At 38.3% G+C, this 26,703-nt stretch overlaps 2 protein-coding genes across 2 annotated transcripts in view; one reads left to right on the top strand and one right to left on the bottom strand.

Moving 5' to 3' along the window:
• Nucleotides 1-294: 294 nt before the first annotated feature.
• Nucleotides 295-21,439, bottom strand: NAA30 (N-alpha-acetyltransferase 30, NatC catalytic subunit). The gene is made up of 5 exons (NM_001206037.3): nt 21,419-21,439; nt 20,385-21,147; nt 15,491-15,614; nt 13,508-13,563; nt 295-3,786 (listed from the first exon to the last, which is right to left on the bottom strand). The coding sequence occupies exons 2-5, from the start codon at nt 21,144-21,146 to the stop codon at nt 3,649-3,651; spliced, it is 1,080 nt and encodes a 359-aa protein (NP_001192966.1). The 5' UTR covers nt 21,147; nt 21,419-21,439; the 3' UTR covers nt 295-3,648.
• LOC132346385 (WAS/WASL-interacting protein family member 3-like) overlaps nt 21,148-26,703 on the top strand; it is a 40,149-nt gene continuing 34,593 nt past the window's right edge. The window contains exon 1 of the mRNA XM_059890874.1: nt 21,148-24,099. Coding sequence (XP_059746857.1) covers nt 21,179-21,934 — 756 coding nt within the window. The 5' untranslated portion in view covers nt 21,148-21,178 and the 3' untranslated portion in view covers nt 21,935-24,099. The remainder of the gene's footprint in view (nt 24,100-26,703) is intronic.

Genomic DNA, 26,703 nt, shown 5'->3' with positions numbered 1-26,703 from the left:
CATTACCTAGGTTATCAACAAAAAATAATTAAAATAAAAACTGTCTTACAAATAAACTTCTACAGAATAAGGACAGAAAAGTAAGTTTTGGTTTAATGCATGCAAAAATGCTCATTTGTACTGATAGCTGGTATATGAGCTAACTTTGAATACTGTTAGGAAAATCAAGTTCATGTTGTTATTTTCACATTTACTTTGTCAGAATACAAAGTGAGAGAGATAACAATTGTATATAACTTCTTCCAAATAACTCTTAGATGCAAGGCAGTAAGTGGGGAACAGAACAGATTTGCCTTTTTTTTTTTTTTCACTTCTTAGTAGGTAAAACAACTCAAACATAAAATGCACACAGCTGTATCTAAAAGAAAAATGCAAACACAACTTAACCATACTTTATTTGACTGCATCTTATTGAGACAGCTTGCACATTTCAAATCCCATTAAATCTCTCTCTCCAAAAGGATATGGGACAATAGAAGAAAATTATGCAGCAATATCCAGTCATCAAACAGCAGTCCAATATTTTGAGATACACGTGATACTTTATAGATACTCAACTCATATCTGACGTCAGTATAATTTATGGTTATGTTTTTACAAACCTGAAAGCCCTGTAACAATATAGCACTCATTTTAGTGATGTCGTGGTGCACTGAAAAGTAACTGATGCACTACCAATTTGCTTTTATCTATGCTCCTGGAAAGTGATGAACTTCATGATTTTTAGACACCATAATAAATATACACATCCAGTCTTATACATGTCAGCCAATACCATAACACAGGGCAAGGTAAAGCTAAAACATGTGACAAACAAACTTTACACAGATTTGTCAAGCAAATGGGGAGGGTACTTTGGGGAAGAGGCAGAAAATATTAAAACCAATATTTTAATAGTAACTTTTTTAATTTTGCTGGCTTCAGATTCAAAACTACTATCTGGTTTATGATCTGTGGACTTCTCTAGAGTAGTTTCATCCTCATGTAAGGGAAATTATAATCAGCCCACACATCAAAAATGGTAGTATACCCGTTAGCTTCTTCAATACTAACATATATAGCTTCATGGTAGCATGTATAAAAATGTTCAGCAGTACCAACTGCCAAACCAGTGTCAGTGGATAGTACAGTCAGTCTTAAAGAGGCAGCACCCCATTAAAAGAAAGTTGCACCAATTTTGCTCAGTTTTAGCCAAGTGAACTCACTCTATCAATTTCAAATGGAACTGTTTCACGATTATATAAGAAAGATGAACGTCCAATATAAAAAATTCGTTTGATGATACTTTGAGACTTAATTTTGGTGCTGGGTTATCAGCTAGAGGAAAATTTCAGTGCACTTAAGTAAACAATTTTTGCACAGCCAATTAAAGATACAAGGTAGACAATGATATTCAACATATACCAGCTAAACAATACAACAACCATTTGACTTTTCAGTCACATGGCTAAGTTCATGTTTAAAATACCCAATTAAAACACCCAGTCAATTCAGCAAAATTGGCCAATTCTGGGTGAAAAGGTCAGTAGTGATGGTTTCACTGACAACCTGCCAAAAAATTAATGGCTGAGCTAAAAACCAAGCAAGTATTACTTTAGAACTGTTCTTATTAGTGAGTCAAGCAAATGTATGTTCATCAACAATCATTACCCATTAACCAGCAAGTCAGACGTAAGGTGGTAAGATAAAATTTGACAGTGAAAGTACTAACTATACACTTCGTTCAATTCCCTCAATATCAAGAATAACAGAAGCATCATTATAATTGATATTCCTCTAAGTGCTAGAGTCCAAATGAAGTTTGAGCAAAAACATACTCAAAAAGGTCACCCTGAAAGCTGAGTATTGTGTGGTCTTCATATTTTTAATGTAAGTATTCTGCCCATTAAACTTTCAAGAGCAATATAAGATGGAAAGAAAAAGGTTTTCTTTAAAAATAAGGAACTATTAATATAAATGATCCCATCAACAGGAAGATTTTATTTTCACCAAATTTATGAATCTTTATTTTAAAAGTACTTGTTACCATGTTCACTTTCAAGACACTACACTGAGCAAGGAGCAGCTTTCCTTTAAAAAAAAAAAAAAAAGGCAACAAACTTTCCTGAAAGGGGGCTTTTACCAACTGTTAATGGAGGTAGGGTTTTTTAAAAATACAGTAATTACAGCCATAAAATAAAATTCAAACCAAATTCTAGAGCAGAAGAAAAGTATATGCAAATTAATGAAAAAACAATAGATTCCTACAAAACATTTTTCACAGAGAATGAATCTTTTTTTTTAAATGGGTACCTAGGTTTTCCAGTCAAATAAATTATCCATCACAGGTCTCTTAACTCAACTGAAAGCAATCAACTTTAAAATTTATTACACTGCACAGATTGGCTGAAACAAAATATAACTAATGAACATGGTGATGGCTATTAAGAAAACCCATAGAACTCATTCCAAAAAAAAAAATTTCCATGTCTCCCTTTTGTTTTCTGGGAACTAAGCAAAGTTCCCCCAAGAATTTGCACAAATAAATGAAAAGAAAATAAAATCAGTTTAAAACAGATACAGTGCACCTCGAAATTTATTTTCAACACCAAGAACCAAAAGCAAAGCATTTAAAGTGGAAGCAATGTGAATTCAAACCGAGTGGGAAAAAAGTTCCAACTACTTTGTAAAAGCTGTTCCTCACAGCTGAGCAATAATTTTGATTAAATAAAATCATACCAATTTACATTAATTTTTCTATTCTTTTCCAAAAATTCCCTCACTCTCAAAAAAAGTGCATCTAAAACCCAGCAATTCCCGGCTTCATCAACTTTTCTCATCCCTTTTGAGTCATTTCTTAAAGATATTCCAAGTAGATTTAACTTGTAAGATAAGAAGGGACTTCTACAGTAAACCACTCTGTCACTCACCTGGAAAAAGTATCCAAATTATAAAAATCTGAAATAATTTATTATCAAATTTAGAATTTAAATAAAAACAAGTTTGCTTGCAAAGGCCTTAAAGAAAAGGAAAAGACAGCATGCATTCAAAACCTATAGAGATGAAGACAAATATACTTATCTACACAGGCACTGGCAGACGCAATTGGTTATCTTTACTCATTGTAAGACACACCCAACCCTACGTAACAATTTTTTAATTCACTAATCACTGAGGTACCAATATTCAAGAATGGAAAATTTAATATTGAAAAAATAAAACCTAAAATTGAAGCTTTTCCCCCACCCCCTCAGAAAAACTATGGCAGGTTTCATGTGAAATGTTAGTATATTCAGAGATTTTTACAATCTACATTGGCTTTTTTTAAGAAACAAAAATCATGTTCCACATCCTGGTTCTGCGATAAAATTATCACTGTGTAAATAATGTCAGCAGACTTTCCAAATGAACAAACAAATCTTGGCTATCAACTGGCACATCTTGTTGGTACCAAAAGAACTCTTTAAGTTTAAAACAATCTCTTTTAATTCAGAAGAAATGCGCCATGCCAAAGTGCAACAAATATTGTGCGACACTCAAATGAGACACTGACAGATAAGAGCTGCATGGAAATCACTAACTCCACCTGCAAAGCAATTCTGTACAAATTGCATTGCATGCAAAGGTCGATTCTGCATGGTTGGAAAGTTGTTCCTTGATGTCAGTTTCTCAACGCAGCCACAATTTAAGTCGCAGTGCATCAACTCCATTTAAATAGTATCTGAACAGCCTCTTATCTCGAACAAAACCAAGATTTTCATAAAGTTTCAAAGCAGACTTATTCGTTATTTCTGTTTCCAAAACAACCTTCAAAATAAAAAGAGAAAACTAAGTTACAATTTTATATATTTGAAACTAATTTATAATTTCATAATTTGACAAATCACTTATAAACAATATGATCAAATATTTAAGAAAAACAAACTACATTTAATTGTTTTAAAACTGATGGTGAAAAGCATAAACATTAATGATGTATAGGAAGAATCCAGAAAAAGTATGAGAACTGTAAAAGTTAATTATCTCTCAGGGCAAGGGAAGTGGGAAAACTGGGAACATCTTCTTTTCTACTGGTTTTTGTAAAACGTCCATGGACAGAGGAGCCTCGTGGACTACAGCCCATGGGATCACAGAGTCAGACACGACTGAACGACTAACACCTTCACTTTGGAATTTTTAGAAATGAGAAATATGTTTTATACTAAATGATGATGAATTAGTTTCTTGTAAAGAAAAGTAGTGTGACAAAAAGATGAAGAAAAGAAAAGAATCAACAATCAAAGGTTTAAGAAAATAAACCAGTACTTGAAACTATTCAAACTGACCTCCAACTCCCACGTGCTCATTAATATGTCATTCTTTATCCTGGTGACAACTACCGCATTTATCTAGAGTCAAGACCAGAGTCTGCAAACTGTAGCCCTTTTCAGGCCAAATGTGCCTACTGCCTATTTTTGTAAAGTTTTATTGAAACACAGCCATGTCCACTGATCTACACAATGTTTTTGGCTGCTTTCCCAATATAACGGCAGATATGAGCAGTTGCACCAGAGACTTGCGGTCTGCAAAGCCTAAAATATTTACTATCAGGCCCTTTGCAGAGAAAGTTTGCCAAAACTAGATCAAAGATACCAAAACTTTAGTGTACCTGGAATATTTGTTAAAACAGAATGCATATCAACTCGAGTTTCTGAGTAGGTTTGGAGTGGTGCCCAAGGATCTGCATTTTTTTTTAAATTGACAGGTGATATTGATGCTGCTGGTAAGGGGACTACATTCTGAGAACCACTGTCCATACATTATGGATATCAATATAATATTAACAGAGGAATACAAGTATTAACTTCTATCTAGGTCTTCTTAAATATTACTGAACCAATGGCCCTGACAATGAAGAACTGATACTTTTGAATATTATGTGATGTTCTTCTACTTTACTTTTACATTCCTCTACCAAAGTATCCTCTATCCCATCCTCCCTATGTATCTTTTACATACATAGCTCTATTTGCCTTTCTATTGATTCTCAACTTACCTCACAGAGAATCAACATTGTGAGCCAGTTACTGTTGGGATGTCATAACCCTCTGGTGTTTATAGAGTGGAAAAAAGGGCAGAGTATAATTAAACAAAGGCCCAAGAAAAGCCTATGAATCTCTTTCTATCACAAGCTATTTAAAACAAAAAAAACTGACAAGAATTCAAGCAACAGATACGAGAAAAAACTCAACTTATCATATCCAAAAAACTCATGACCAACTTCTCTACAATTCTGCATATCAGTAACAAGATGTCTATCCATGAATGCCTCAAACCTAAAGCCTAGGAGTCATCTCTGTACCTCATTCCCTTCCACTCCCCTGTATATAATACTCCAAGCACTATTTCAGCTTTATCTCTTAAATCTCTCTCAAATTGATCCTCTTCTTTCTGCTCCCATTGATAACGTTCTAGTCTAAGCTGCCATCAACTATTACCTCCTAGCTTTAAGGTCTCCCATTCTGAGTGATGCTCTTGTTAATCCCCTGCTTAAAACCATTTATTGACTCCTTTTTGTCCTCAAGAAAGGGTACACACTCTAACAGTAATCTAAAGAGACCTGAAAGATCCATCAAGATATGGCCTCCACCTACCCTGCTATTAATAACTCGGCTTCCCAGGTGGTGCTAGTGGTAAAGAATCCTCCTGCCAATGCATGAGACACAAGAGAGGCAGGTTTGATCCCTGGGTCAGGAAGATCCTCTATAAGAGGGAATGGCAACCCACTCCAGTATTCTTGCCTGGAGAATTCCAGGGACAGAGGAGTCTGGCAGGCTACAGTCCATGGGGCTGCAAAGAGTCGGACACAACTGAGCACACACACACAAGTGTGCTTTAGGTCCCCATCCCTTCCTCACCATGATCAACACTAAATTTGCAGTTTTTAGAACTCACCATTATTTTTCCCACCCTAGACCTTTCACATAGCAGTTTTCTCTGTCTGGAAGAATGCTCTTCCCATTCTCCTATTCTTGCTTTTGGCTTTAGCATGTCACTTCCATACTGGGTAGAATATCTCTTTCCCTTCAGAGTGCCCCACAGAACTCTGCACTGCTCTTCATTCAACTGCACTCTTGTCTAATGTTTGATGAGCTATGTCATCTTTCCCAGCTGGTGAGCTCAACAAAGACAGGGATCATGGGTACCTGGTTCACAGCCATTTCCTCTGCACCTAACATACTGCCTGACACATGGAAGGCTCTTAAACATTTGTTAATTATATACGTCCTTAGCACTTTTCATTATATTACATATATTACATAAATATGAAACAAACAAAAGTGCTGTCAAGCTTTTAAATGACCAGAGTACTTTAAGAAAAAGTATTATCTTGAGGCAATTACCTATGCAAAAAAAACTCATGAAGTCAAATCACATACTAAATCCAAATTCTAAAAAGATCTAAAAACAAAGTAATTCATGGTTCAGGATCAAGGGAAAATGTTCCTAAGAACACCTTAAATAAAAATTATATAGCAAGCAAACTGGTTTAAGGTGAGAATAAGAAATCAACAATTTCTCTCTGCTCTTAAATTAAAAGACTGTAATTTAACAGTGATGTATGCCATCAGTGATGTATGCCATCCTCTGTTTGGAACACTCCCATCTGGACAATGCAATTTACCAATTTTGAACTATTCTCTTGAGTAATTCCTACAGTTCTGTTTCAGGCCAGCACCTAATTACACCTAAAATGTTAAAACAATTAATATGAGAAGCAATAAAGCTCCAACAACTCATAACTTAAAACGGATTTCACAGAAATGAAAAGGAGAGTGACAGTTTAAAAAAAAATACTATTTATTGAAGGCTAAGTCCTACATAAAGCATTTCACATGCATTATGTCATATTACATGCATCTGACATAATGTGATTTTCTTCAAGAACCCTATGAAATAGATGTATCTCTAACTTATAAGTGAATGAAACTCAAGGTCACCAGTAGAACAAAAATAGACCCCAGACTGAAAATGTGAACTAGAACTTAATAGTATCCACTTTTCTGTAACTCTGATTGTTTCCAAAAGTAAAACAAAGCAGCAAATGGGAGATCTACATAATACAGGGATTCCAAGTTCATATTCATTAATACTTAGTAATCTAAAATACTCAAAACAGCTGAGGCTAACTATGACTACATAAATACACACTTGAGGTATAACTTAAGAGCTGAATTCAGATTTGTTAGCATCCTAACAGATTAATAAAATAAAGCCCAATTTATAGCAAAACATTACACAGAGGACTAACACCTTGATTAAAATGAAAAGATTCTCTCAGCACCCTCACATTCTATGAACAAAGAAATCATGTTTTATTTGACACAACAGAAAATTCCACAAAGAAGTAACTACTTTGTAACACTTAATTATAAATACACAAAAACAGAGTTTTTGTGTATTTATAAATATACAATACAAAGTTTTATAAACACACAAAATACACAAAAACAGAATTTGGGCTTATATTGGAAATTTTCTATAAAATTATCTAGTCTGCATCATGGGAATACTACATAGGAAGCCAAAGGTTATTTTAATGTTAAAGAAACTTGGCCAAGTTGAATTCTACTCAACAGAAAAAACGGGTTACAGTGAAGTTCTACAGACTCTCTCAGGAACACACCACCGTCAGGATAAGCCAAACCATTACAGTTTAGAAAGCCTTTTTTAAAACTACCTGCTAGGAGTCCTAGAGGCAGGGCTGAATACACAATTTTATTCTCTTCAAAACATCCCTTTAAGATCACATCCCTTTACTATCACACTGCAGAGACAAAGAGACAGATTATGAAAAGTTAAATGACCTACCTACAATCACACAACTATACTGATAGAAGATGTATCGAGAACCCAGGCTTCCCATATCCAGTTCTTTAACTAGGCCAAACTACTCAACCAAAAATCCTTCTAGTTTAAATAACTCCATTTTACTCTGTTCTTCACCTGGCAGCCTCTGCCTCATAGATAAACTATGTTTCCAGTGAAAAAACTAAAAATGTCAAACATATAATTATTGAACACAAAATACTTAAGTCATCCTGTACATTACCATAAACTGTATGTTATTTTGTTAACGTGTAACAAGTTTATTATTGGTTACTTAAGTAAATTCAGCCACTGTTGGTAGGAATGTAAACTGCTACAGTCATTATAGAAAAGAGTGTGCTGGTTCCTGAAAAAATTAAAAAAAGAACTATCATACAATTCAGCAATCACCCTTCTGGGTATATAACTAAAGGAAGTAAAATCAGGACCTCAAAAAGGTTCCCATGTTCATGATGATCACAATTTCTAAAATAAGAAACAACTTAAACATCCAACAAATGGATAAAGAAAAAGTTGGCTGTATCTTACACACAGACACAGAGAATACTTTTTGGCCTTAAAAACAGAAATCCTGCCAGTGGGACAACCATGGATGAACCTGGAGGGCATATGGGCATATATCTTACACACACACATGGGTGAACCTGGAGGGCATATATCTTATACACACACACACACACAGGTGAACCTGGAGAGCATATATCTTATACATACACACACACACACACACACACAGGTGAACCTGGAGAGCATATATCTTATACACACACACACACACACGGGTGAACCTGGAGGGCATATATCTTACACACACACACACACGGGTGAACCTGGAGAGCATATATCTTATACATACACACACACACACACAGGTGAACCTGGAGAGCATATATCTTATACACACACACACACACACACACACACGGGTGAACCTGGAGGGCATATATCTTACACACACACACACACACACACACACACACACGGGTGAACCTGGAGGGCATATATCTTACACACACACACACACACACGGGTGAACCTGGAGAGCATTTATCTTATACACACACACACACGGGTGAACCTGGAGAGCATATATCTTACACACACACACACACACACACACACAGGTGAACCTGGAAGGCATATGGGCATATATCTTACACACACACACGGGTGAACCTGGAAGGCATATATCTTACACAGACACACACACACGGGTGAACCTGGAGGGCATACAGGCATTATCTTACACACACACACACACACACATACACACACACAGGTGAACCTGGAGGGCATATATCTTACACACACACACAGAATACTTTTTGGCCTTAAAAACAGAAACCCTGCCAGTGGGACAACCATGGGCGAACCTGGAGGCCACTGCCCTAAGTGAATCGTCAAAATAGAAAGGCGAATACTTCGTGAGCTTGCTTATGTGTATAAACTAAAATAGTCAAACTTAATAGAAGAGAGTGTAGGACAGTAGCTGCCAGGGGCTGGGGAAAGGAGGAAATAAGATGTTGGTCAACTAAAAATGTTTTAAAGGTCATACTGCACTCTTAAACTCCATTAAGAAATTTTGATTCCAATATATTTTCATCATTTATGAGTTAGTTCTGAGTATTAATATGATGGTAACCATACATTAATCTAAAAAAAATTGTTTTAAGTACATAAAAGTAAATGGCCACATGTGGGTTCATTATTTTAGGTACATAAAAAAATTCGTATATATTATTTGTATGTATTCTTATTATTTCCCCTAATGTAAAACCAAACCAAAGAAGCTTGTCCTGCTGCTGCTGCTGCTAAGTCGCTTCTGTTGTGTCCGACTCTGTGCGACCCCACAGACGGCAGCCAACCAGGCTCCCCGTCCCTGGGATTCTCCAGGCAAGAACACTGGAGTGGGTTGCCATTTCCTTCTCCAATGCGTGAAAGTGAAAAGTGAAAGTGAAGTCGCTCAGTCGTGTCCGACTGTGAGCGACCCCATGGACTGCAGCCTACCAGGCTCCTCCGTCCATGGGATTTTCCAGGCAAGAGTACTGGAGTGGGGTGCCACTGCCTTCTCCGGAAGCTTGTCCTAGTAGCCACTAAACATTTGGCAGCCAGAGCACATAAGGAAGTAACCAAATTCAGGCCAGATCAGCAACACAGATAATGCATTTCTTACTCATGAAGGAATGCATCTGTTTCTTTTTGGGGTTTTTTTTGATGCTATTAACTTTTTAGTCAGCTCCAAATATACAGAAAATGAAAAAAGTCTTTCCCTAGACTGTTTAAACATGTCTAATTCTGATATAAACAGTTAGGAAAGTCACAGAATGGCAAAATGGACAGATCTATCAGACCAGAAGGGTAATATTGTAATTTGGGCAAAAGCATGATTTACATCTTGACTGTGAAATGTACAGATCTATATTTCAACTAACCTCAGTTTAATTTACTCTGAATTTACCTTAAAATGACAAGTGGCAACCAAAAGCAACATGACTCAAGGTCATAAATTCTGCAAACAGAAGGAACGTAAAAATTGACTGGATGTGCACAATAAAGCTTCATAGAGATTTCCAAATTTCGAAATGTATTTATCTTAATGTTTTTCTCATAGATTAAAAAAATCTCTCTCTCTGTAAGAATAAAAAAATAGCAGCACAACCTATGTAGTAGAAAATGTAATTTAAAAGCCTTCCCAAACGTCTTTCTGGTAATTTGTCTTTCTGGTAATTTGTCAAAGTTTCTTAACCTTAAGTTTCTTAACTTTAAGAGAAATGAAGGCTGGCCTAAACTAATGAAAGTAAAATCACAAGTTGGTTATTTTATAGTCATTATATTCTTGGAAAATTATAGTTTCAAAGTTTTCCTCAGAACAATGAATTATATACAAGACTATTTTTATATAAAATTGCTTTTATCAAAAGGTATTTTAATAACTTGTTAACCCTGCAGATATATTTTTATGTGCAAAAAAATATGAAAAAGCTAGAAAGCTTAGACAGAAAGACAAGTTAAAAACTAATTAAACAAATCAAAATTCAAAAGTTCTCCCCTCCCCCAAAAGAGATATAGTTAAGATGGTGAAGCACAGGACTAATCATTCAACCAATATTTATGAACCACATACTCTATCACAAATGCTGTATACTAAGCATTAAAAATACAGCAGTAAATAGGAAATGGTATCTCTGCTCTCAGTGTCTAAGGCAGACTCTGAACAAGTAAATGTAAGCACAGTAAGTATTACAGAAATGGAGGTCAAAAAAACCATGGAAGGTGCAACTGATTCTGTCCAAATGGATCAAGGAAAACTTAAAAGAAGTTGTTGATATTTGAGTTGGGTCTTAAAAGACTGAGAAGTTTTTTACTAAGCAGAGGAAGACCAAGAAACTACTGGGTCTAGCAAATACAAAGTAGTTACACTGGAGTGGAGGGGAGAAAACCAAACCAAACAGGAAGGAATGGTGATACAAGGAAGTAGAGCCAACACACACACTGCCATCAAAAATTACAAAGAAAAAGGGGATACAAGAGTTTGCTGCTTATGTGGTTTAAAACTCAATGAAAGGGAAAGGGAAAGCCTAATAAAGAGTAAACAAGAGTTCTGTCCCTTTCTACAGCAAATTCTTTATCTGGACAATATGGGACACAGATAACCAATCTTTTTAAGCCATAGAAGAGTACCCTAAACCAGAAGCAGAGCTACTTAAAATGCAAAAATCATTCCCATTTCATTCTAAGACTGAGTAAAACCCATTGCTTCAAGAGTTAGAAAAACAAATCAGAGTTAGAACCCTAGGCCCACAGTGAATAGTCCTACCATAAAATGTACCACTGATTCAGGACCTAACCTTAAAACTACAACAGTATAACCAAAATCTCATCATTCCTCAGAACTTTCCAAGAAAAACTAATACTATTTAAACATCTGATCAGTTAAGATAAAGCATACTACCTATCTCACAGGTAGAACTAGGATAAATCAGAAACAGCTATCCATTAGGAACATAATACTCCTTCTTATAACATCTCTGTTCACTGGGAACCACAGTACTCAGTAAAGGCACAAAACATGGTCTTTTCATCCAAAGATTTATCCAAACTGTTGAACAGCTTTTGTGAAGCCCAACTTCTCTTCTTGATGAACCATCTAAGCCAATATAGCTATGGTCCATATTAGACCTACGTTCATGAAAAATTTATACTCAATTTTATACTCATATTTTAGTTACCAGTAATGTAAATAATCGGGGTTACGGCACCTATTACTTTTTGAGATTAAAAGCTGTGAATATGAGATCCTTCATCATGTGTGAATTTTCTTATTTGGGGTAAAATAATTAAATATCCGTAAATCCCAGGATGACTTCCCTGTGCTGTCCAATGTCTGTAGGCCTTCTCATACAACCACCATCTAATGGGATCCGTCAGGCTACAAACTACAAAAGTGGACAAGCAGTGTGAGAATAGTAACTCTGCAGTCCATCTGTACTGACATGGAATCCTGTTCATGAGATACTGTTTAGTGGAAAAAGTAGTTATTAGAGAGTAATAATTTGTGATTTCATTTGTATAAAAAAAAGTGTGAATATTTGCATTCAAGTGTGCTTAGAAAACGGGAGGATGCAAATTGCAAGATGAATAGTAGCTGTAAGTAGAAAGAACGATGAAGAGTTGAAAAGTGTGGAGATGGGGGGGAAAAGGGGACTTTGCATCCCAAGTACACACACATATATAAAGGTTAATGATTTGTGTATAAATTCTGTATCAAAAAAAACCCACTTAAAAATAAAGTAACCAAAGTAAGTTACCTAACAGCATCAGTCTGAGAAAAAAAATTACCTAACTTCAAGTACTTTGAGAATTCTCTAAGGAACATTTGCCCTCCAATAAGAAAGATAAGTGTTAGAAGTACTACTCACAAAATTACTAGCACAATACAACTCTGGTACTTCTTAGTCACCACTATTATATTAAAGATACCCATACTTTCCTAGTTTATACTTATTTCCTTCCACATTATGTAATAGTAAATCTTAATATTCCCAACCACTGCCATTATGTATTGAGAACCTACCATATGTAAAGCACAGTGCTGCAGCATACAAAGAAACTACCTGCCATAAGGCTTTACAAACAAGCTGAAGAGAAAAGATGCTTTTATGTTAATATACAGGTAGTTCTGCATTTAAAAAGTGGTTGTCTTCCCCCCTCCAGCCTTATTATTTAATGCTGAGAGTTTTTTCAAATGTGAAATGTTTTTCATATTGGCTGATAGCTGACCCACAGAGGGGAAAAACTATTATTTAGAGAGAAACCAAGGCCAGTATGCAACTGCATTACAATAAGGTTTATAATAAGAACTACCTTAAATGATCTGACTGATAACAAATCGGAGTTCTGAATACCAATTATTTATTGAAAATATCTAAAATGTTACCTTTATATTTTGACACAACAAATTTTAGCTATTATCATCTTAAAATTTGTACTAGATCAAAGTTCATGTGTTTTTAAATGGAATATAATTTTTAGCACAAGTTATATTTATATAATAATAGTCTGCAATGAAATTACAGTATAATTTACTTGGGATACTTATATAAATACCCAGTAGAATATAGCCCAGGACAAAAGGTCTTAAACATTTAGCAAGACTTACCTCATCACAGTCTCCTTCAACCATAGCATATATAGCTTTCTTAACCAAGTTAGTACCTAGAATACAGAGCTGAGTATTAATGAAGTAAAAATGTAATTAGTTTCTTACAGATACCTAAATTATAATATTTGTAATTTACATTATAAATTATATTTATAATTCTGAGAGGCCCAACAGAACCTATGCATAGCAATAAGTTTCCTTTTGAAAGACCTATCTCCTGATATATATCTTTTTCTCAGAGGTAAGTGCTATTTTATTCCAAGAAAAAGGCAAGATATGGCCAGAACCACCCAGGAACTCCTTCAGCTGGGAAGAACTCACTGTGTGACCTCTAAGCCAATCTTGCCAAGACCATATAAGAACTGCTATGACCCAAAGTGGGCCCAAGATACTGGGTTAGTTCCTACAAACCTTGTAGTTTGGGTACTATAGTATGCCGGGGCACACCAGATGGTTTCAGTGCTCTGTCTGTATTCTAGTTTAGAGTAGATATACTTAGTACATTAAAAGGAAAACAAATGCCAGATCTAATTTTAAGAGAAGAAATCCAAATTTTATAGGAACTCCCTTAAATTTTCACATCATGTACACAAGCAAGCACCCACTACATGGGCCATACAAAACATGTTCGAGGGCCAAGATGCAATCCTCAAGGCACTAGTTTCTGACCTCTGAAGTAGCCAGACAATTTGCTATCATTTGCCATGAATCCTTATCAGCTCTTATTAATAGATCTAAGACACGAACTTGACTTATATATAAGCCCAATTCATTAAAAATCTTAGTGGCAAACTGTAACACTGTAAGAAAAGATGGTTAAACCTACTGTATTAAGTAAATCCATTCATAATGACATCTCATGTCTCAGATTGTGCAAACTAGTCTTAAATTGAACACAGCCACTCATAAGAGGCTTAAAAAAAACTGTAAGTGACAAAGCTGCTAGTAATTACATACTAGTGGCTCGGTGGTAAAGAATCTGCCTGCAATGCAGGAGATCTGGGTTCGATCCCTGGGTGGAGAAGATCTCGTGGAGAAGGGAATGGCAACCCACTCCAGTATTCTTGCCTGGAGAATGTCATGGACAGAGGAGCCTGGCAGGCTACAGTCCAAGGGGTTGCAAAGAGTTGAAACTACTGAAGCAACTTAGCATGCACGCACAGGGCATCAAATCTTGTGTCATGAACACTTACTTAGCTTCAGAACATTTCAGAATTTGCCATGTTAAGATAAGTGCTTATCTACTTGCTCCTCCATTTTTGAATAAAGTCAGTAGGTTCAAGACTCTAGGACAGTGGTTCTTAAGTGGCTGACAACATAGTCACTTGGGGAAATTTCAGCCCTACTTCTAATAGGACAAACAAGATTCTTAAGGGGAGGGGCCTAAGCATTTGTTTGTAAACCACCCAGATGATTCTAATGACATTATAAACCATGAGTATAAGATTAACTGAAAATACCAGGAAAGGTAGCCCAGGAAGTTTGGGAATAGTAGTAACAAACAATTCTGCTTTCTTCTGGACCTCCCTGAATTGCTAATACAATGTTTGGTGACTAGTATGAAATAATGGTAATTTCTCCATGTTGCCTTGATTGAAGACCGTTGAACCCATAACCCAAGTACAGACAGCTGCTTGAGCACTGTGATCAAGCACCCTAATAATGCTGTAGAATTATTCTACAGTTCTAAAAACTGTAGAACTCAATACAGTACAGTTTGAATGTGATCAAAAAAATGTTTGGAGGTGAAAACTGATCACCTAGTAATTGTTAGAAAGATAATCTCTCAAATAATTAAACAGTAATAAAGGAAACAATTCATTTTAAAAACATTTTGAAAATATTTTGAAACAAAAGCAATCAATAATCTTCTCTCAGCTTCATGCTTGTTTCTACATACTATTTACATTTAAGTCTTCTGCTTCTTAAAAAAATGAAAATAATTTAGGCATTCTTTTTTTGACATAATATTTTTCTTACCAATGCCATTTCTCCTGTATTTGGAATCCACGGCTAACATGGCTATATAACCTCTGCGGAACATCTTTTTGTGCATATCCAACTTGCAAACGATGGCACCTACACACTCCTCCCCTACCATGGCCTTAAAAATAAACAAACAGTTACAAAGAATACATTGCCATTGCCATTAAGTACTGCACAATTACCCAGGGAAAGAGCAACCAACCACTGGTCAGTGTTTTTGGAGGAGGAAGAAATAATGAGAATTTTAGCGAGAGCAATCACAGAAATTTCAGAAATCTAAATCCCAGAACTCCTTCATATATTCTAGTTTTAAAATATTTCAACATTCTTTACAACATGAATTTCTTATGCTCATTATTAAAGCCTATCATTATACAGGGGGAAAATAAATTTCCACATAGTAAACATTCAAGTACTTTATAAGAGGTGCTTATAATCAATTGCAATAAAGACCTATATGTTTAAGATTTGGCAAAGAGGAAACGTGAAAATAATTTTTTTAAGAAAAAGTCTTTTCATTAGATAATATAATGTGAAACTTATCAACAGAGTACAACAAATTTATATTCAATCATGATGAAGTTTTAGCAAAGACAGATAGAAGACATTTATACCTGAATAGCAGAGTTAGATTTTGATCAGGAAAATAAAAAAACTAAAAGATTTTCAGAAAAAGGATTGTTTTTAAGGTATTCCCTAGATCCTACTCAAGCAGTTTTGTTACTGAGGGACTATAAAAACTAGATATATAATGGTCTCATTTTTAGGACTCTCCTGACAGTGTGAGTCATTACCGTAAAGCTCATAGAATATCTGAAACTCAAAGTTTCATATTAAAGTAAAAGCTTAATTTTTACAGAGCTTCCTATTTCAATAAAAATGTACAGTCTTCCAGACAGAGACTATATATTAAATAAAAGCTAATCAGCCTCCATTTTCATTAAAATTTCCAGTATCACCAGTGAAAGCATGCTTTTCCAGCATTCCACCCCTGACAAGAAGTTCCAGTTAAATACTGTATTCTGGTAAATATAAAAGGGCAACAGCTCCAATTGTTTAATGTATCAGATAGAAATACGTTGCTAATATAAAGAGCCCTCATTTTAATAAAAAATGAAAGTTTCAAATCATCTCTAAATAAAATTCATTTTTCAGAAATGATTTTAACAACAAAAACCAGGAATGGGTTAAAAAAAAATCAATAAGCAAAGCCCAACATATACTTAATACCTCTTTTATCTTGAATTTGTTATGACTTGTTCTTAGTTCATCATTCTATAAATTGATTAAAAAGCCTTTTTTTCCAACTGCGGAGAAATCTTTAGGCAAGATAATTCTAATCCATTTCACGCAAGCCTAAACTAGGTCAGAAAAATCCTTTTGAAGAGACATCAATTTTATTTATTTAACTGAAGTACAGTTGATTTAACTGCAGCTGATTTACTTTGAAAGGATATTAAATTCAACGATTCACATTAATTCATTTCTGTTTTATCAACACAATCCAAAATTACTTGGGGCCAGTAAACCTCTAAAATTGTTATTGCTATTTTTATTCATGATAAATCAACTTGGTTCTTTCAAAATTCTTTTGGAAACAAAAATTTTTTTCTGTACGAAGTACTGAAATATATACAAAAGTTGCCTGTTTGAACAGCATTTTCTGACTTGGACATAACTTACTTCAAATATATGTGTGTGTGGTGTCTGTCTGTATATGTCAGAGATGAGATGGTACATTAAAGAAAATTTGGCCTGACCTCATAAGCTAGGGGAAATGGAAATCTAGACAAATCTATGATACAAAATTGTAGGACACTTAGATTTCACAGTTAATAAACCATTCAAAAGAGGAAAAATTAAAACCACTAGCACACAACTAGACAATACTTTCAAACTGGATAGCCATTTCAAACAAATCTTTGTCCTCTGACCAAGAAAGTAATTAGCAAAGTATCATATGAGTTCTCTCTTGGGCTAGGTTGATTTCTTACGAATCAAGAATCTGAAGGAAAAAAATCAAACTGTAAACATCATTTAAAAATAAAAGTCCAATATATGATACACAGTTATTAGTAAGATGTTGGTACTGAGGAAGGTTAATGCTGTATTTTCTCCTGTCAAACTGCTGATGAATATACACACAAAAATCACTAAACTGCATGTCAATTTTTTCCAGATAAAAGCTTCTGTATCTACATTTGGAACTCTTGCTATTAAAATGTGTTCATGTTTTTCAAGGATGGGAACTGAAAAATTTCAGGCAAGATTAAAATTTAACTCTAAAAGGTCAAATGCTTATCAATCTATGGAACTTGAAAAACATAAGTTGTGTGAAATAGATTCCCAAATTCCAGAATACCACAAACAGCAAAACAGAAAAAGCTGGAAATTTAAATTTAGAACAAATAACAGAAGTACTATAGAATATCACTGGTAAGAAGTTCAAAAAGGCAACAACAACTGAAAATACTATGAACTCAAAAGAGACAGAGGTAAATTAGCTAAGAACAGAGTAAATGATAGTGTCCCTATTTGTACAGAACCATACTTTCACATGTTACAATTATTAGGAAGAATCGTTAAAAACCATTTTTGTTAGTCAAATATGGTCAAGGATTGGTGATTTTCTAAGGAACAACCTTATATACTCCATTTGATCCACTGCAGGTTACTTAAGGAAACCAGGAACATTCTGGAGACTTCTAGTCTCTTGAGATTGATGTTCTCAAGGACAACTATTCCTTGGCGAAGCATAACTTGGGACACAGGTTCTTGGCTGAATTAGTCAAGAGTATGTCATTTTTCAAGTTCTGTTTCCATAATAAGAGGCCAGGAGACCTGGGTTCTAGCTTTATATCTCTGGACACAAAATATCTGGAGACTTGAACATTTCAAGTCTCTCTGGTCTTTCATTTTTTTTCATTAAAAAAAAAAAAAAGAGGTTGAACTAGATTATATCTGGGATCCTTTATAATTTTAAAATGGTATGACTTGAAATAAACATACATTTATATTTGTTTTAAATTAGTTCTCATGAGAAATTCAAAAATTTTTAATTCCAATATAAAGGCCCCAGTTCCAAATGGTCTGTTTAACCACTGTTTTATGTTAAATACTCCAGTTTCATACTTGTATTAGTAAATCTTATAGGTCAACTACTGTGTATATCACTATTTCTAGATATTCAGAATTTAATGTTAAACAAATTAGCTATTAAGGGCTAAAGTTCAATTAGCTGGTGAACTGGGAGGAGTGTATGTATAATCAAAGTAAAGTTTACTAATATCCAGTTTATCAGAGTCTAAAATGGCAGACAAGTTGAGGTAATACCAGAACTTAAAAGTTGACTATCATACATACACAACTATCTTCTGGAATTAACAAAAATACACACACACACCATTTCAATTTAAAGTGTAACTAAACTGTATGCTTTTGTGAGTTAACTTACAATCAATCTACAATCTTTAGCATTTATACTGGGATTTGATAATCACATTTATAATAATGTTATGAAAACCACTTTCCCATATTCATTGACACAGACATGTCTAAGAACTTCTACTTTGATGCAACAGTCAGAATCCTGTACGAGTAGCTTTGTAGAATATAAAATATTTCCCAGCTTAAACAAACATACTAAACTGAAGTTTAGTGAAGTGAATGCAGAAAACAGCACAACTACCATTACAACAATACAGAGGTTACATTTTGAGATTACCACCAAGCTATGGAATCAGAAAGACAGATTTCTAAAGTATGGTCAGAGCATTTTACAAGGAAGTAACAAGTGAAAGTAAGTCAATTCTAAACAATAAATAATGGTAGTGGCTTTTCCCTTCACATATCATAAAACACTCCTTAAAAGCATGTTGCCTTTCTTCAATAAAATTCAATGGAAACAACATGCTGTGAGCACATGATACAAAGCACATACCTGTAGTCAATATTTAGGTGAAAGGTTTCGTACAGACTGAAATTGGTCAATATTACTGGGAAACTATGGGTACTACCAGTACTATGTAAGTTAAAATATATATATATATATATATATATATATATATACATATACATATATATATATTCAGCTTGTTTGGTAAGCTAAGTCTTTCTTATTCAGATATAAGTAAAAAATTTCTGTCAATTATATTTCACACAAGCCAGCATTAGTACTAGCATTTTGACATACCTGTGACCAACTTCTTAAAAAAAATTATAGATTAGTAACAATTTCACACTTAGTTTCCTACACTCCCAAAAAAGGTATTTTGCTCAAGTTTCAGGAGTCTTTCAAGCACCAGAAGTGTTAGTATCGCCTTCTGCAACTGTGCACCAGAAAACAGGCTGGCTACAACTGCTAATTGTCCTGTTGAAGTAAAAGGAAACAATCTCCATAATTACGGAATATGCTTGTAAGATTTAATTCTCCAATGTGGCCACAGCAAGTTTACCGACAATCATGTTCACCAAAACATGTTTATGCATACACTCTTCCCTGATTATGGGTGTAATTGAGACATTAATAAGGCCTGTATCTGAACAGAACCATGCGCAAATTAAATGACTGCAAAGTGCTTTGAGGATGAGGGAGGATAATTAAAGACGGTTAAACATGATGATAAGCTAGTGTAAACAGGATACGAGACCCCCAACATGCATCATACTAGCTTACTGCATTTACATCAGTGTCAAGTTGACCCGGATCACGAAGTCTTACCTTTCATACTGTTTCATTAAATACCTAGGAGTGTGTACATGCACTTTACATCATTTATCACACTATGAAATGCAGAATACATACATTGACATTCCAGCCCTCACACTCCCTGCCCCGCACGGCCTGGATCTCTGCCGGGTTCACCCGTTTTTCATTCCATCCACTTACCAAGAAGCACAGCTGTGGCCAGTTGTGGATAAAATATCTATAGGTATATATGGAGTAGGGTTCAGACAGATCTTTGGTGATCAGTCTCATGATATCGGGCATTTGTAGCTCGGATTCATATCGGACATAACGTATCGTCCGATCCTCCCCCGGCTCAACCTCCCGGCCTGAGGGGCTCCTTAAACTGCAGCCTGCGGTCAGGGATGAAGCCAGCAGCCGCACCTGCTCGTCTTCCTCCTCCTCCTGCTCCGTGCCCTCCGCCAGTCCATTGCGGGCCGCCGCGGGATCGCTCGCCGCCGCTGCCTCTGCCGGGCTGGAGAGCGCAGTTCTTGCATTACTGGGGAGGCAGTGAGGGGGGCTCTCGCCCGAGTGTACCCCGGCTCCTTTTGTTGCAGTCGCTCTGGGGCCCCCGTCGGGGGTGGCCGCGATCGTGGCCGCCTCGGCCGAGCTCAAAACCTTGCTCTTGAGGGAGGCGGCCGCCCGGAGGTGCCGCAGTTCGGGGTTGATCAATCCGTTGAGCTGCAGCTGCTCCTGCGGCGGCTGAGGGCAGCGGAGGCACGGATGCCCCTTGGCCGCCGCCTCGCCGCCCGCCGGGCTCCCGCCGCAGCCGCCGCCTTCGTGCTCCTCGTCGTCCTCCTCGTCCTCGCTGCAGCAGGCGAGGGCGGCCCCCGCCGAGAAGGGACAGCGGGGCTCGGCCGCGGCCGAGGCCGAAGGTGCTGGTGGTGGGAGGAGGCTGCTAGGCCCAGGCGGTACCTCCGCCATCCTAGAGGCGACACAGACCGAGAGGGGAGGCCATGAGACCCGGCGGACGAACGCGGAGCAGAGGAAGCCGAGGGCGGGGGGTGGCGGGAGTAGGGGGGGAAACAAAGGCAGAAACCGTCCCTAACAGAGCTGGCCCCCCAATTCCGCGCCACCCCCCGCCCCGTCTCTTCAGCGCCGCCCAGCTGCTCAGCCGGCCACCGTCCCTGTCCGCCCGCGCCCATCCGCCAGCCCTGTCACCCGCGGCCCCTCCCCGTCCCCTCCGCGCGGCTCACCCCGCACAGGTCCCCGCCGCCACTGCCGCCACTCCTCTTCCTCCTCAGCCGCCGCCGCCTCCCTCGCCGCCGCGGCTGCCTCCGCCGCCGCCAAGGCTCACACTCAGCCGCCGTCGCCGTAAAGCGCCTCGGCTGTTACCCCGGGTAAAGTTTCCTGGGCCTGGCTTTACGACACTTCCCTGCCTGCCGGCTGCCGGGCCGAGGGAAAGGGGCGTGGAGGGAGGTGACCTGTGGCGGGGAGGGGCGAAGGTGTCTCCCGAGGCCCGGTGGCGGCTGCGTGCTAGTGGGTGGGGCTGTAGGGCAGGGAAGTTGCAGAGGGCTTGGGAGTCACCAGCCCTTAACCCACCATCTTCGGCCTTGCGGGCTGCTCGGCCCGCGGACCTTGCAGAGCCCGGGAAGGATGGGCCAGACTGGCGCTCCCACGAAGCTGCCGCAAAGCTCACCCGCTCTGGGCCTGCTCCCCGGCCCTTGGACCAATCTTCTAAAAATGCTTTTCCTCAGCTGTACTACGTTTAACCTTTGCTCTGACGTGGGGTAGGGGGAGGGTTACCCGTGTCCCTTAAAAATGGAGCAATCAGGAGAGAAAAATCCCCGAAAAGGAGAGGAAGTTTAAAACTTTGAACTGTGAAAATTATGAGAATGACTGAGGAAAACTGGTTCGTTTGCAACGTGAATTTAGTCTTTGCCTCTTTGAGGCAAGAGAAAGTTGACAGGTAGTCCTTTTCCTCTCTCCTTCGTTCTTTATCCCTTTCACCCCGCCCAGGAAGACTGGAAGTAAATGGGATTAACAGGTGTTTGGCAGCTGTAAACACACCTGGGGAAAATTAGAGATGTTGAAAGAGAATGACAATGGCTAAGAAGCACATTCCTAAACTTGTGAACCGAATTGTGATAGGTGAGAAGCACCGGCCAAAAGGTGTCCTGAACCTGCCCCCGCCCCGCTCTGCCCCCTCTGCCAAGTCATCTGCCAGTGCGGAGGCAAAGGGAAAAGAACTGCCCTCCGCGCCAGAGCGCGAGGCTCTGCTCTTTCGGCTCTGGTCCACAGCCGCGATGTTCAGTCCGTCTGTTCTAAGAGGAGCGCAGGTAGTGTAACGCACCAGCACACGGAGCAAGTTAAGTTTTTTAGGCTTAATGTAGAGCTGGGCACGTGTGCAATAGATGGATGTTTTCAGAGATATAATTCTCTGACTGTAATTTTTGCCATAATCTAAACTAAAAAAATAGGATACAGTGTAGCATAGCTGTTAGATAAAATTGTTAGCTTCCCTCTCACTAAAGACGTTAAAGAAAAACTTCCACCTATCTAGAAGGACAAAGGCTTCCCAGGTGGCTCAGTGGTAAAGAACCCAGTAGGACAGGTGGGTTCAATCCCAGGACTGGGAAGATCCACTGGAGAAGGAAATGGCAACCCTCTGCAGTATTCTTGCCTGAGAAATCCCATGGACAGAGGGGCCTGGTGGACTACAGTCTGGTAGGAGTCACAAAAGAGAAACGACTTACATTCTAAACAACAATCTAGGTCAACCTATAGTGATAATAATAACATAATGTGTTACTTGGGCTAGGCACTGTCCTAAATATATTATGTGTATTTATTAACTCTTTTATAGGTTTTTATAGAAATACATTTATGGGACTTCCCTGGCAATGCAGTGATTAAGAATCCACCTTCCAACACAGGGGACCTTGGTTCCATTCTTGGTCAGGGAAATAGGATCCCACATGCTAAGGGGCAACTAAGCCCTCCTGCCTCAACTAGAGAGAAGCCCAGGCACCATGATGAAGATCCGGTGTGCCACAATAAGACCTGACACAGCAATATAATAAATATATGTCTTTTTAAAAAATAAATCATATGTGGACAAATAGACATGCAGAAACTTATTTCAGCCTTGTCTATAGTAGGAATGGTGGTGGTGATGGTTTAGTCACTAAGTCGTGTCCAACTCTTGTGACCCCATGGATGTAGCCTGCCAGGCTCCTCTGGCCATGGGATTTTCCAGGCAGTAATACTGGAGTGGGTTGCCATTTCCTTCTCCAGGGGATCTTCCCGACCAGGATTGAATCCCAGTCTCCTGCACCGCAGGCAGATTCTTTACCGACTGAGCTGCTGCTGCTGCTAAGTCACTTCAGTCGTGTCCGAATCTGTGCAACCCCACAGACGGTAGCCCACCAGGCACCCCCGTCCCTGGGGATTTTCCAGGCAAGAACCGACTGAGCTACCAGGGAATAAATAATTCCAAATCATCTGAGTATCTGTCAGTACAATTCATTCTGTATCATTTGAAATTGACTTATATTGGTACTCTTCACATTACTGTGTCTGCATAGCAAATTACCCCTACAATGTTGTGTGAAACAATCATTTATATTGCTCACAGATTCTGTTGGTCAAAAATTCATACAGAGCACAACAGAGATGACTTTCTCTGCTCCATTATGCACAGAGCCCCAACCAGAAGAGCCAAAGGCTGAGGACTGGAATCATCTGAAAACTTTTCACTCTCCTATTGATGTTTGATGCTGACTGGAGGCTGCAGGCTGGAGACCTCAGTTTGATGTAATGTAGACCATGTTGTCTCTTAGTATGGACTGGTTTGAGGCTTCCTCACAACCTGATGGCTGGGTTCCAAGGGCGAGTATGCCGAGAAAGAGAGAGACCAAGACCGAGACTGAGCCAGGTAAAAAGCATATACTTTTTATGACTGAGCCTTAGAAGTTATACAGTGTCAGTTGTACTGTATTCTATCTGTCCAAGTTCCAGAGGAGGGGAAATAGACTCTACCTCTTGACTGAGGAGAGGCAAAGTTCTTAAAGAGCATGTGGGCATTTTGGGAAATTACAAGTTGCCACAAGTGCTTATGTGGAAAGACCTCCTAAGTTCCTTAAGGGTAAATAAATGAGATGAGTAATAAGTACACTGTGATCCCATTTATGGGTTTAAAAAAAATGTGATACAAAACCATATTTCCAAATGTAAACACACAATGTTTAAAGATATGTATTTTCAAACTACATAGTTTCTAAGTATAACCTGGGTGTTCAGCCAAAGAAACAATGATCCATTCAAGTCATGCAGGAATAACTGGCCAAAATGGTCTCACCATTTCCCCAAGACAGGTTAAAGTGTCATTTTTGCTGAGAAAACTCTCTTATTAACTGTGGAATATAAGCTTGTCCTTAAATAGATGTGATTCCATTGTCCTGAATGAGTGGCCACAAGTGTTCAAATTCTTTCTACCTTGTAAGTTGTCATTCAGTTTTCTCATACTGCTGCTGCTAAGTCACTTCAGTCGTGTCTGACTCTGTGCGACCCCAGAGACAGCAGCCCACCAGGCTCCCCCGTCCCTGGGATTCTCCAGGCAAGAACACTGGAGTGGGTTGCCATTTCCTTCTCCAATGCATGAAAGTGAAGAGTGAAAGTGAAGTCGCTCAGTCGTGTCCGACCCTCAGCGACCCCATGGACTGCAGCCTACCAGGCTCCTCCGTCCATGGGATTCTCCAGGCAAGAGTACTGGAGTGGGGTGCCATTGCCTTCTCCGTTTCTCATACTAGAGGGCTGATTTGATGTTGTTTCTTTCTGAAAGATATTTTCAGAAAGATGAAATTTGTGAAGAACTCCTGAAGGTCAGGAACTGAGTCATTCATTTTGTATTCACTTATCTAACACATAAAAAGGGGTCTTGTTAAGTTTGTTTTTTTTTTTTCATTCCAATCCCAAAGAAAGGCAATGCCAAAGAATGCTCAAACTACCGCACAATTGCACTCATCTCACATGCTAGTAAAGTAATGCTCAAAATTCTCCAAGCCAGGCTTCAGCAATTTGTGAACTGTGAACTTCCTGATGCTCAAGCTGGTTTTAGAAAAGGCAGAGGAACCAGAGATCAAATTGCCAACATCAGCTGGATCATGGAAAAAGCAAGAGAGTTCCAGAAAAACATCTACTTCTGCTTTATTGACTATGCCAAAGCCTTTGACTGTGTCGATCACAATAAACTGTGGAAAATTCTGAAAGAGATGGGAATACCAGACCACCTGATCTGCCTCTTGAGAAATTTGTATGCAGGTCAGGAAGCAACAGTTAGAACTGGACATGGCACAACAGACTGGTTCCAAATAGGAAAAGGAGTTCGTCAAGGCTGTATATTGTCACCCTGTTTATTTAACTTATATGCAGAGTACATCATGAGAAATGCTGGACTGGAAGAAACACAAGCTGAAATCAAGATTGCCGGGAGAAATATCAATAACCTCAGATATGCAGATGACACCACCCTTATGGCAGAAAGCGAAGAGGAACTCAAAAGCCTCTTGATGAAACTGAAAGTGGAGAGTGAAAAAGTTGGCTTAAAGCTCAACATTCAGAAAACGAAGATCATGGCATCCGATCCCATCACTTCATGGGAAATAGATGGAGAAACAGTGGAAACAGTGTCAGACTTTATTTTTCTGGGCTCCAAAATCACTACAGATGGTGACTGCAGCCATGAAATTAAAAGACGCTTACTCCTTGGAAGGAAAGTGATGACCAACCTAGATAGCATATTCAAAAGCAGAGACATTACTTTGCCAACAAAGGTCCGTCTAGTCAAGGCTATGGTTTTTCCTGTGGTCATGTATGGATGTGAGAGTTGGACTGTGAAGAAGGCTGAGCGCTGAAGAATTGATGCTTTTGAACTGTGGTGTTGGAGAAGACTCTTGAGAGTCCCTTGGACTGCAAGGAGATCCAACCAGTCCATTCTGAAGGAGATCAGCCCTAGGATTTCTTTGGAAGGAATGATGCTGAAGCTGAAACTCCAGTACTTTGGCCACCTCATGCGAAGAGTTGACTCATTGGAAAAGACTCTGATGCTGGGAGGGATTGGGGGCAGGAGGAATAGGGGACGACAGAGGATGAGATGGCTGGATGGCATCACTGACTCGATGGACGTGAGTCTGAGTGAACTCCGGGAGTTGGTATGGACAGGGAGGCCTGGCATGCTGTGATTCATGGGGTCGCAAAGAGTCGGACACGACTGAGTGACTGATCTGATCTGATCTTTTAAGTTTTTTGACTAAATTATGCTATTCCTTCATTCATTAGTTTAGGATATTTATAATTACATATAATATTAGGATATTTATAATTACAAAGTAAATTCTGACCTCTTTGCTAATTAATAAGCTAATAAGATTTCTGCTATCTAAGCTCCAGTTTCTCTGCTTTATATCCCAGTGTTAAATATCAATGATGAGCTTCTAAATCAGATGATTTCTCTAGGAAATTTGCCCTTCTACTTAAGAAA

The sequence above is a fragment of the Bos taurus genome, chromosome 10 (assembly GCF_002263795.3).
Source record: "Bos taurus isolate L1 Dominette 01449 registration number 42190680 breed Hereford chromosome 10, ARS-UCD2.0, whole genome shotgun sequence".
NCBI lineage: Eukaryota > Metazoa > Chordata > Mammalia > Artiodactyla > Bovidae > Bos > Bos taurus.
This window is presented reverse-complemented; position numbering and strand designations above follow the sequence as displayed.